The 13,115-nt window shown below is 41.6% G+C and overlaps 1 protein-coding gene across 1 annotated transcript in view; it reads left to right on the forward strand.

Moving 5' to 3' along the window:
- Positions 1-11,743, forward strand: part of LOC130479663 (olfactomedin-like) — a 38,513-nt gene extending 26,770 nt beyond the window's left edge. The window contains exons 6-7 of the mRNA XM_056852056.1: positions 9,341-9,512; positions 10,863-11,743. Of these exons, the coding sequence (XP_056708034.1) occupies positions 9,341-9,512; positions 10,863-11,743 (1,053 nt within the window). The remainder of the gene's footprint in view (positions 1-9,340; positions 9,513-10,862) is intronic.
- The last annotated feature ends 1,372 nt before the right edge of the window (positions 11,744-13,115 follow it).

The following is a 13,115-nucleotide window of genomic DNA, read 5'->3' on the forward strand; positions in this document are numbered from 1 at the left end:
TTAACTGGTCTTTAAATACTTTATAATAAAATGCAGTAAATCCATCTGGCCCTGGTGATTTGTTTAATTTACTTTTACTTATTGCTTCTTCTAATTCTTCTGTAGTTACTGGAGAATCCAGTAATTCTTTATTTTCTTGCGTTATTTTTTCCCAATCAAGTTTAGTAAGATATTCATCCACGTCTATCTCTGAAACTGAGTTTTTTCTATATAAATTTGTATAATATTCCACAAATGTTTCTATTATTTCCTCTTTAGCTCATGTTATCTTACCCTTCCTTTTAATTTGGGTTATTGGAACTTTTTTCTCTTTGTGTTTGAGTTGCCATGCTAACCTTTTGCCCGGTTTATTAGCATGTTGAAAAAATCTTTGTTTATTAAAGATGATTTTCCGTTCAATTTCATCTGCTATTAAAAATTCATATTGATATTGCCATTTCCTAATCTTGTCAAGCTGTTCCTGTTTATAAATTTTATCCTGACGTTTTCTAAGCTGTTGTTCCCCTTGTCTTATTTCATCCAATATATGTTTTTTTCTTTGCCTCCTTTTCCTTATACCATCTTGTATTTTGTTGAATTAATACTCCTCTAATTACCACCTTACTGGCATCCCAAATGATGTCTTCCCGAGTACCCCTACCTGTTAAAATAATTCTGTACATCCATTTTCAATTTATTCACTATTTTAGTATTTTTTAGAAGAAATTCATTTACTATCCAAGGTTTATACTTTCTATTTTAATTTTTACTGATACCACATTATGATCTGATAACACCTTAGGTAAAATCTCTGGATTCTCCGATCTATCTATCAAACCTTTCGAGAGCCATAACATATCTATCCTGGAATGTGTAAGATGTCTCAGTGAAAAAAAAGTATATCCCTGCTTATTACCATTTGTCAATCTCCAGACATCATAAATATCCCATTGATCTATAAGAACATCAAAAATTCCAGGTAATTTTCCTTCATTTTTTGCTTTTTTCTTTTTACCAGACCTATCTAACTTAGGTACCATTACTCCATTAAAGTCCCCCATCCATATAATTTTTCTGTGGCATATTCTGCTAATATTATTGCTAAATTATCATAAAATATTTTTGATTACCATTAAGTGCATATATTCCAACAAGTAATATCTTCTGGAACCTACAAGTTATTTCCACCAACAACATTCTTCCTTCTATATCTTGATAAATAATTTTCTGTTCTAATAATAAGGGTAAATACATAGCTATTCCATTAGTTTTTTTGTTTTCATTGCATGACGTAAAAAGTTTACCCAACCTAGGTTGTTCCAATCTAAATATATCATTTGGGAGTATATGCGTTTCCTGTAAGCAAATAATATTAGCTTTAGACTTTTGTAAATGATGAAATGTTTTCTTCTTTTTGTTGGGAGAGTTCAACCTGTTAATATTCCAAGATAAAACCTGTAAAATATTAAAATTCAGTTAGATCCATTAACTTTTCCCTAAACCAAAATTATCCCATAACCTGCCCTCCTCCCTCCCCCACAATTTTTAAGTTCTTTGTTCAGCCATCATCAGTCGGAGACTCCTCTGGTGTGTCTGTTGGTAAGCCTCCACCACCAGATGCTTCAGACGCCTTTTCTTCTTCTGTATCTTCTTTAGCTGTAGGTTGTTTAGCCGGCTTAATAGGTTTAAGCAAATCCGCATCATATCTTCGCAAAAACTGTTCAGCCTTATCAACATCTGTGATCTTGAACCTTTTGGCCTTAAAGGTAAAAGAAATGCCTTGTGGAAATTCCCATCTAAATTGTATTCCACTGAGGCTTAAACGTTGTATAATCACTGTAAAATCCTTCCTCTTCCTCAGCAACCTTGCAGGTATTTCCTTCATCAGTCTCAAAGGCTCATCTTCAACTTTAAGTGGTGACTTGTATAAGATCACGATGACTTCTTCAAAAAAGTTGAAGCAGGCAGTCCCTTGGTACTTTATTTCTAGTTGCATATGCAGAGTTTATTCTGTAAGCTGTCACAATCATCCCCTCAACAACTTCTTCCGTTTCCTGTAAAAAATCCACCAAGAGACCTGTCAGATATCCTCGCAAATCTCGTTCTTCAATGTTTTCCTTCAACCCATGTATGCGTAGTGAGGATTCTTCGATCTTAAGTTCAAGCATTGCCATTTGGTCTTCTTGCTTCTCATCCCTTTCACTTGAAGCTGCTAATGACATCTCCAAGGTGTCCACCTTTTTCTTGATTTCTTTAGTCTCTTGTGTAGTTTTAGTAAGTTTGGCTTCGACCTTGTCTTGTCTGACAGTCAGAGATGAAATTGTGTCTTGCAGAGCAGCAATTGCAACTGAATTCTGAGATGTAGTAGCTGTATTTTGGGACAACTCCTGCTTCATTTCTGTGACATCTTGATGAGTCTTGGTTAACAGTTTAAATACAGAGTTCAGTGTCACTTCAGGTTTAGGTTTTGGGGTCATCTTTGTACTTACTGATGTAGTTGCTAAGGGTGAAGTTGTCTGTTTTGACGTAGTTGTGGATACAGAGGGTCTACGTGGAGGAAGCTGTACCACTAACTTTGTGCCTTTAAGTATTTCCTTGACGTGCTTCTCTTTTTCTCCCATTTAAAGGCTACGCAGAGTCCAACATTAATCCACCAAGAGGGAAGGGGGGGCAGAGTACTTCTTTTAATTCACCATCTTAAAAAACAAAACTAATTCAGATGGATCAGTTCAGTTTGGAGAAAACACATTCATTATGACATCTCAGTTGTTGTATTTCATGTCACTATGACTGTTTTCTACTCTTTTTCTCTGTTATAAGAGTCTTCCAATACTGAAAGTAAGTTTTCAAAGTGTGTCAGTCCACTAGCAAAAAGCCAAAAACCACTTAACACAGCGTAATAAAGTTATATATGGTCTGGATTTATCTCTTTGCTTATCACCTCTGCCAAACACCCCAGTTTAAAGTTTTGAAGAAAGAAAAAAAGACTGTATGCAACTTGCTTTTAAAATGGGCTCCCTCTCCCGCATCTTCCAGCTGTCCCTTTAAGATGGTGCTCGCTCTTCAACAGCTCCCGTCAGAGCAACCACTGCCAATTTCTCGGCGGCTATCGCTCGAATGACAGGGCAGCCACCGGCTCCCGATTTTGCATCCCCTCTTTCACCGAGGGGTGCTGCTTGCCGGTTTTGACAGGGGCGAGTTGAATGCCCCTGGGCAGCGGTCAGCTGGAGCTCAGCTCCGCACTTGCAGTGGGGGGGGGGTCGTCGACCCGGAAGTCACCTTGGGTTCTTATTACTCAGGCCAGGTGCCTTAACAGGTTGATTCAATGCACCTGGCATACCAATCATGCATCCTGAAACAACTTAGGCCATCTAATCGGTCTGAGATTACACCTGGGGCACAATACTCCCTTCTGACAAGGAAGGGGAAAAAAACAAACTATGTTTACAGAGGGAATATGGGGAAAATGAGACATGCCAACCTAAACTCCTCGCCATCTTCCGCATGTTTACACTACAAGCTTTTCGTGGTCCACACAGTCAAAAGCTTTGCTGTAATCTATGAAACACAAGCTGATTTTCTTCTGAAATTCTCTCATAAGTTCCAGTAACCAATGTGCTGTATATTTGCAATATGATCTTCCTTTTCTGAATCCAGCTTGAATATCAGGCATTTCTCATTCCATATATAGTAACAGCCTTTGCTGTAAGATTTTGAGCATCACTTTAGTTGCTGCAATGATTGACATCTCCTTTCTTGGGAATTGGAATGTAAATGGATCATTTTTTGTAACAGTCTTTTCCAAAAAGGGGAATAGTGCTCAACCTGGGAATAACAGAGCAGAGGATGCAACAGGGTAATTACAGCATAGTATAGACACTGAGATAGTACAGGAATACAGCAGAATGGAGGAGGGCAAATGTGGTCCCCATCTTTAAAAAGGGGGGGGGAAGAAATCCCAAACAATTATCTCCCAAAATATTGTCGAAGGCTTTCACGGTCAGAGTTCATTGGTTCTTGTAGGTTATCCGGGCTGTGTAACCGTGGTCTTGGAATTTTCTTTCCTGACGTTTCGCCAGCAACTGTGGCAGGCATCTTCAGAGTAGTAACACTGAAGGACAGTGTCTCTCAGTGTCAAGGGTGTAGGAAGAGTAATATATAGTCAGAAAGGGGTTGGGTTTGAGCTGAGTATTGTCCTGCAAAAGTATTGTCCTGTAAGTATCAAGATAATGTGCTAATGAGGGTATGGTATGTTAATATGGAACCATTGTATCCTGAAGTGATCTGTTAATGTGTGTAATCCAAAACTAATCTGTATGGCTATTGTTGAATGTTGTCTTTGTCTGGAGGTTTTTCAGGGCAGGAAGCCAAGCCTTATTCATTCTTAAACTCTCCTCTTTTCTGTTAAAGTTGTGCTGATGTTTATGAATTTCAATGGCTTCTCTGTGCAATCTGACAAAATAGTTGGTAGAATTGTCCAGTCTTTCAGTGTCTTGGAATAAGACCCTGTGTCCTGTTTGTGTCAGTCCATGTTCAGCCACTGCTGATTTCTCAGGTTGGCCAAGTCTGCAGTATCTTTCATGTTCTTTTATCCTTGTTTGTATGCTGCGTTTTGTGGTCCCGATGTAAACTTCTCCACAGCTGCAAGGTATACGATATACTCCTGCAGAGGTGAGGGGGTCTCTTTTGTCTTTTGCTGATCGTAGCATTTGTTGTATTTTCTTGGTGGGTTTAAACACTGTTTGTAGGTTATGTTTTTTCAAAAGTTTCTCCATCCTATCAGTGACTCCTTTAATAAATGGCAAGAATACCTTTCCTATGGGAGATTGTTTTTCTTGAGTTTTCTGATTTTTGTTTGGTTCAATGGCCCTTCTGATTTCATTCTTGGAGTAGCCGTTTGCTAGCAGTGCGTGATTTAGATGGTTAGTTTCTTCCTTGAGAAACTGTGGTTCACAGATCCGTCTTGCACGGTCCATTAATGTTTTGATTAATCAAAACATTAATGGACCGTGCAAGACGGATCTGTGAACCACAGTTTCTCAAGGAAGAAACTAACCATCTAAATCACGCACTGCTAGCAAACGGCTACTCCAAGAATGAAATCAGAAGGGCCATTGAACCAAACAAAAATCAGAAAACTCAAGAAAAACAGTCTCCCATAGGAAAGGTATTCTTGCCATTTATTAAAGGAGTCACTGATAGGATGGAGAAACTTTTGAAAAAACATAACCTACAAACAGTGTTTAAACCCACCAAGAAAATACAATAAATGCTACGATCAGCAAAAGACAACAGAGACCCCCTCACCTCTGCAGGAGTATATCGTATACCTTGCAGCTGTGGAGAAGTTTACATCGAGACCACAAAACGCAGCATACAAACAAGGATAAAAGAACATGAAAGATACTGCAGACTTGGCCAACCTGAGAAATCAGCAGTGGCTGAACATGGACTGACACAAACAGGACACAGGGTCTTATTCCAAGACACTGAAAGACTGGACAATTCTACCAACTATTTTGTCAGATTGCACAGAGAAGCCATTGAAATTCATAAACATCAGCACAACTTTAACAGAAAAGAGGAGAGTTTAAGAATGAATAAGGCTTGGCTTCCTGCCCTGAAAAACCTCCAGACAAAGACAACATTCAACAATAGCCATACAGATTAGTTTTGGATTACACACATTAACAGATCACTTCAGGATACAATGGTTCCATATTAACATACCATACCCTCATTAGCACATTATCTTGATACTTACAGGACAATACTTTTGCAGGACAATACTCAGCTCAAACCCAACCCCTTTCTGACTATATATTACTCTTCCTACACCCTTGACACTGAGAGACACTGTCCTTCAGTGTTACTACTCTGAAGATGCCTGCCACAGTTGCTGGCGAAACGTCAGGAAAGAAAATTCCAAGACCACGGTTACACAGCCCGGATAACCTACAAGAACCAATTATCTCCCAGTCAGCTTGTAGAGGCAAGCATGGTGTGTTTTATTTTTAATTCATAATCATGCCAAACCAAAAGTCACATAATCAGAGGCCTATGCAGAAACTAATTTTTATCAGATATACGTAACTTGCCAATTAAATGTTTTTAATCAATGAGAATTTAAGAACCACACTCTACTTATGTGCCCTCCAACAGCATGGGGTAGAGATGCTGGTTCAAAGGATGGAAAGGTCAAAAATCCCAGCAGGGCTTGCTAGATGTACTGTAGCTCCTTTCAATTCTAGCCAAGGGCTGTAATCCATAGACTATGATGCACACACAAGTCTCCACGAAAGGCAAGATATTCCTCCATCTGATGCTGAGGAATGTTTCATGCACACAACAGAACAGAACATATGGAGCATGCCACAAATCAAGTGAACGAGGCAATCCCTCATCAGATCTCAGCACTGAAATCACTGGGGAGGGAGGCTAAAATATGTAAACAGTGGCCTGCAAAACAAAAGACGTGCTTGCCGTTTTCTATTCCCCTCTCTCAATCATCTTGGCTGTTCCCCCTCGTTTGATTAGGAAAAGACACCAAGCAAACGCTGCCAGACTAAATCCAAGTACAATAAGGTTGGATGAAACTACTGAATAAAGCTCTGCTTCTTGTTTATTTCATTATGTAAAATGCAGATCCCACACAGAGTTAGTATTTGGGCTAAACTGTGTGCAGTTGCTCAATCTGAACTGGCAACATGAAAGACTAGTCCTTGAGAAAGATAGCAGATGAACAGCACTCTGGTGTGGGTTGAGAGTTTTTAAGGTTTAATGGTAGCATCTTCAAAGGTGGTCTCTCTAGCTTGACCTTGTTAATAGGAACCAAGGCTGTGTCCACACAGCAATGATTCTCCATGTTCCTTCCATTGCCACTGAAAATGCAATGCCAACAGGGGGTCCATATAGTAGTTTGTCTCATACTCTTCTTGTTCCAGACCCCTGTGACTGCCATTTCCCTGTGCCAGCAAGGGACCTTTTATTTTTCAAAAAATCAGTAGAGTGGATCCTACTCCTCTTCTGAGAGCCAGTATGGTGTAGTGGTTAAGATTGGTGAACTCTAATCTGGAGAACTGGGTTCAATTCCCTATTCCTCTACCTGAAGGCTGCTGGGTGGTCTTGGGCCAGTCATAGCTCTCAGAACTCTCTCAGCCCCACCAACCTCATAAGGTGCCTGTTGTAGGGAGAGGATGGGATTGTGATGTTAAGCCACTTTGAGACTTCTTAAGGAAGAGAGAATCTTCTTCCTATCACTCAACTGAGCACAGTCTGAAGGCTTTCTAACCTAAAGATCCTTCCTCCAGCTTAAGTGGCTCTTCCTCCAACAGAAGAGCCACTTACGTAGGAGAAAGGTTGGAGAATGGCTTATTGGAGGATGACTGGATCTACCCCACTAGCTGCCATATCTTAATGTATGTCAATTACCATTATAAAAGCCCTGCAGTAGTATGGGTGGGATGAATGGTGGCTGTGGGGCTGGGGCAAGGACAATGGGGCTGGTGTGGGTGAGAAAACATGTATTGTCTTGTCCATACAGCACACAAAGGCTGTAATTGGTTGCAATTTCCCCTGGAAGTCCGTACCAACCCAGATTTCAGAAAGATCACAATAAAGTGGAAGAAGCCATAAACCTGGATTCTCAAAAAAAGACCCCCCCATTTTAAGTGAAAACCAGAGCAACATACACCCTGTGAGGTTGGTGGGGCTGAGAGAGCTCTAAGAGAGCTGTGACTTGCCCAAGGTCACCCAGCAGGCTTCATGTGTAGGAGAGGGGAAACCAACCCAGTTTGCCAGATTAGTGTCCGCCGCTCATGTGGAGGAGTGGGGAATCAAACCCGGTTAGAGTCCACCACTCCAAACCACCGCTCTTAATCACTACACCACGCTGGCTCTCAATAACAGTCCTGCATGACTGGCATTTGTGTTTGGCAGTAATAAGAGCAGATGTGAAGCATCCCCCCACAACATTCTTAAGGCGATCCTATGCCCACACACCTCACTGAAAAGAGGTTCTGTCGTTCAATCTGCATCATAGAATCATAGAGTTGGAAGGGACCACCAGGGCCAACAAGTCCAACCCCCTGCACAATGCAGGAAATTCACAACTACCTCCCCCCTCCACTCCCCTAGTGACCAGAAGATGGCCAAGATGCCCTCCCTCTCATCATCTGCTTAAGGTCACAGAATCAGCATTGCTGACAGATGGCCATCTAACCTCTTCTTAAAAACCTCCAGGGAAGGAGAGCTTACCCCCTCCCAAAAAAGCCTGTTCCACTGAGGAACCGCTCTAACTGTTAGAAAATTCTTCCTAATGTCTAGATGGAAACTCTTTTGATTTAATTTCAACCCATTGGTTCTGGTCCAACTTTCTTGAGCAACAGAAAACAACTCAGCACCCTCCTCTATATGACAGCCCTTCAAGTACTTGAACATGGTTATCATATCCCCTCTCAGTCTTCTCCTCTTCAGGCTAAACATACCCAGCTCCTTCAACCTTTCCTCATAGGACTTGGTCTCCAGACCCCTCACCATCTTTGTTGCCCTTCTCTGGACACGTTCCAGCTTGTCTACATCTTTCTTAAATTGTGGTGCCCAAAACTGAACACAGTACTCTAGCTGAGGTCTAACCAGAGCAAAGCGATACCATCACTTCGCGTGATCTGGACACTATGCTTCTGTTGATGCAGCCCAAGACTGCATTTGCCTTTTAAGTTACAGCATCACACTGCTGAATCATGTTCAGTGTTTGGTCTACTAAGACCCCAAGATCCTTTTCACACACACTACTGCTCAAACAAGTCTCCCCCATCCTATAATTATGCATTTGATTTTTCCTACCTAAATGCAGAACTTTACATTTGTCTTTGTTGAAGTGCATTTTATTAGTTCTAGCCCATTTCTCCAGCCTGTCAAGATCATCCTGCATCTTGGCTCTGACTTCTACCATATTTGCTACCCCTCCCAATTTAGTATCATCTGCAAATTTAATAAGCATCCCCTCTATTCCTTCATCAAAATCATTTATAAAGATGTTGAACAACACAGGGCCCAGCACAGATCCCTGAGGAACTCCACTAGTCACTTCTCTCCAAGTGGACCAGGAACCATTAACTAGAACTCTTTGGGTGCGATCTGTCAACCAGTTGCAGTTCCATCTAACAATAGCATGGTTGTTATTCATCAATTGAAAATCAAGAAGGTGGCATTGGTTTTCAGAAAGTGGCTGCTTAAATCTGTTTCCCAGCTCCACTCCCAATGACTTCTGGCAGCTAGGAACTGCTTGAGGTTTTCCATGATCTGCTGTGGTGGAAAGGTGGTTGGGGCTGTTCTAAAAAATATGTGCCATATGTTACAGGTCAACAATGTCTCCAGCATGGTGTGGCAGTTGGAAACTTTTGATTCAAACAATGTGTTGGCAACACTAAGGGAAATTGACACACTCCGAAAACAACTGGCTGATTGTGAAGAAGCAGCTGGGAATCCCAATTTTGGCCTACCTCCTGCTGGCCTCACACGCCCTGAGATTGGTGAGTATTAGCAACATTTGGTGGTAAGAATTTGTTTGTATGGGCTGGAATTGAAATTATGTACACTGAGGACATTATGCTTGTTGTTGATGAAGAGGAACTCAGTTAAGCTGGTGGGTGAAAGGCTTGTGCTTCAATAGCATGGAACTTACAAAGAGATCTATTCCCATTAACGCACAGCTGTTTATCCTGCTAAACTCCCTGGCTTGTGGTGAATCTAATGAACCTACATGCATGGCCTGCATGATCGACCCACCCAATACCCGAACTTCCCCGGGTCTGCAAAATGCTGGTTTGCTGCTACTAAAATTTAAAGCCCCTCTGTAACCGTGAGAGCTTCCCGGAGTGTTTCAGCATCTGGGTGACACTCTTGCCGGAAGAAGCCTGTAAGGCCTGATGGCGGCGGCAGCAGCAGCAGCACCTCCCAACCCCATGCCCCCCTCTCCCACTCCCCCCTCCACCCAGCGCCAGCTTCCTCTAACCTCCACCATCCCCCACCAGCTTCCCCTCACCTCTGCCCGGGGATGGTGGGGTGGAGGCATGCGGAGCGGCTGCGGGAACCTCCCCCCCCCGCCGGCTTCTCCTTGGCTCTACCCAAGGACAGTGGGGTGGTGGCATGTGGAACAGCCATGGCAGCCCCCCTCCCGCTGGCTTCCCCTCACCTCTGCCCTGAGACAGCGGGGTAGAGGAGAGCAGAGAAGCGGCAGCTCCTTTCCCCCCATGCACACAGTTTTTGGGGGAAATTGTGCAACATTAGAGGGACAAAAAAATCTTCACACGCCCATTCATTAATGGCCTATGAATCTTTGCATATTCCATGCCATTGAAGTGCAAGCATTTCACCCACCAACTTAACTCGGTTCCTCTTCATCAACAACACACATAATATCCTCAGCATACATATACACCAGGCTCACAAAACCTTTTTGGTTACTGAAGTCTTGACTACATTCTAGACCTGTTCTTTTTACCTTTTCCTCACTATGCCAGTTCCCAATTGTACCAGTTCCTAACAAGAGGGGTTTCCTATTAAATGTGCCATTTTCACTTCCATGACTGCACAATTCTACATTTAAGACCTCCAGAAAGAAAATGCATACTAAATGACATGTTGATCAGGGCAAGGAGGAGGAGTTTGGCAATGTTATGCAGAAGTATCTTGGGGACAAAGAGGTCTGGGATGATCCAATCCTAGGTTGGTAGGATATAACCCTTTTCTAAAAGGAATGAGGTAAAACAACAGATCTTTGATACCATTCTCACAGAAAACAAAATGATGTGGTCAAGAGAAGCAGCATCATAGCAGCAGGCATATAATTCTCTTTCTGTTCCCTTTTTTTTTCCTGGCAGGAAGCTGTGATAACAAAGTGTTGTTGAATATTAGCAAGCCATTCATAGTGAAACTCAACTGGCGAGGGTTCAGTTACAAATATGGTGGTTGGGGCAAGGACTTTGCCTTGGGGACCAAGAATCCAGGCACATATTGGGTTGCTCCACTCAACACAGATGAACGTTTAATGGAGACCTATCGCATTTACAGCACTTATCATGACCTACTGTTATACAAAAACCAAGTGGAAAGAAGCCTTTCCCAAAGCATTGGGCTCACCTGGAACTATATCAACTGTGGACAGGGGAGTGGGATGATCTTGTACAACAACAGCTTCTATTACAACTGCTACAACTCCAGGAACCTGTGCAAGCAAGATCTGGCAAACAATCACATTAAACGTAGCAAAGTGGACAATGCTGTTTTCAACAACTGGTACTCCTACAGTGGTGTCAATTGGCAGGACTTTGATTTTGCTGGTGATGAGAAGGGCCTGTGGGTAACTTACTCCACAGAGAAGAGCCAGGGGAATTTAATCATTGCGAAATTAAATCCTAAGACTCTGAAGATAACGAAGACTTGGCAAACTTCACTGAAAAAGCCTGAAGTGACCAACACGTTCATGATCTGTGGGGCATTGTATGCCCTCAAGCGAGTGAGTGCACATAAGGAGTTAATATTTTATATGTATGACACCAATACAGACAAAGAAAGCATGTTAGAAATTACAATGGAGAAACTTGCAGATGTAGCACAAAGTGTGAGCTACAACCCCAATGATCAAAAGATATACATGTACAACAGTGGCTACCTGGTTACTTACGACTTGATGTTCAACTATCAGCTCCCAAAAACAACGCGCAGGGAAAGGGCTCTTCTTGTAGCTAGTGGAGGCAGCTGATAACTTGAAATGGTATGACAGAGAGTTAAGGACAGGCTTGCCTATAACTCATCTACTGGCAGTATAAAAATGTATGAATAAAACTAGAAACATATATGGCAAATATCAATAGTACTTATATGGGTGTACATAGTGGTGCACATTTAATCCATCTTTTCTAACAACAGGTTGGTTTTACGTGTAGCTGTTAGATAGAAAAAGGAACTGATGTTTTGCCTGGTGCCCACTTGGTTCTTCCCCTGTTCCCTAAAGCAAAGAGCCAACTGTGGATTTCTTCAGGTGCTTCAGAAGACCTCAGGAGGCACCACCTTTGGATTGGCACAGAGCACCCATTTGGGAAATGGCTGCTCCATCATAGGAGAATTCATAGCTTTGAACTGCCTGACTTTTTGTAACTGTCCCCCATAGCAACCATTTTGTTGTGCTGCCCACTAATATTTCTCAAAATTTCAAAGGTTCCCACAGGTTCATCAAGGTTAGAGACCCTTGGTCTAGCACATATTTTCACCATCCTCTCTAGGTTTTTTTTTAATTAGAAGAATCCCCTAGTACAACAGGGACAAAGTGGACTCTGCTGCTCCTTCCCCAACCCAATAGCATAGCTAGCCATCACTCCCACAGCTGTGCCATGCTGGGAGTAGAATCACCAGCACATCAATCCTCATGCGTATGACATCATGTAGCTTTTGCAAAACAATACGTAAATGTTTCAAATGTTCTTCCCAGGTTGAAGACATGATGGAGATGTCATCTTGGTAAGCACAAGCAAAAGATAAACTCTCCAGGACACGATCCATCAGTCTCTGGAAAGTCTTGCTGGCCACATTTAATCCAAATGGCATGCATGTAAACTGGAACTGTCCCAAGTGACAAACAAATGCTGGTTTTTTTAGTTTTTTTATTGCTTTTATAATGAAACATACAAAAAAGAAAAAAGAAAAAAGAAAAAGAAAAAAGAAGAATAAAATCATAATCCAATACAGACAAAAAAAACATAAAATGCACGAAAACATATACAGAGCACTATTACGACCAATGTTAATACATTATTATTTACTATCTTTTCTTTTAAAAAAAGCCTATAGTGCCCAAAACCCTACCACCCACCTATGTGCCCTTCACCACTGAACTTCTGGAGGAGTGTTATGACAATATATAAAAACCTGTTATTATAGTCATTAATTAAAAAACACATTGAACTATAATTAATTAACTATACCTTTAAAGTCCGTTTTTGCCAATTTATTCCAATATGTGGCGGCCTTTAACCATGTGTGTTTAAATTCAACCATATCTTTACCATGTAAAGAGTCTGTAATTTTGGCCATCCGCATATACATCCATAATTTTTCTCTCCACTCTTTAATTGAAG

Source organism: Euleptes europaea, chromosome 6 (assembly GCF_029931775.1).
Source record: "Euleptes europaea isolate rEulEur1 chromosome 6, rEulEur1.hap1, whole genome shotgun sequence".
NCBI lineage: Eukaryota > Metazoa > Chordata > Lepidosauria > Squamata > Sphaerodactylidae > Euleptes > Euleptes europaea.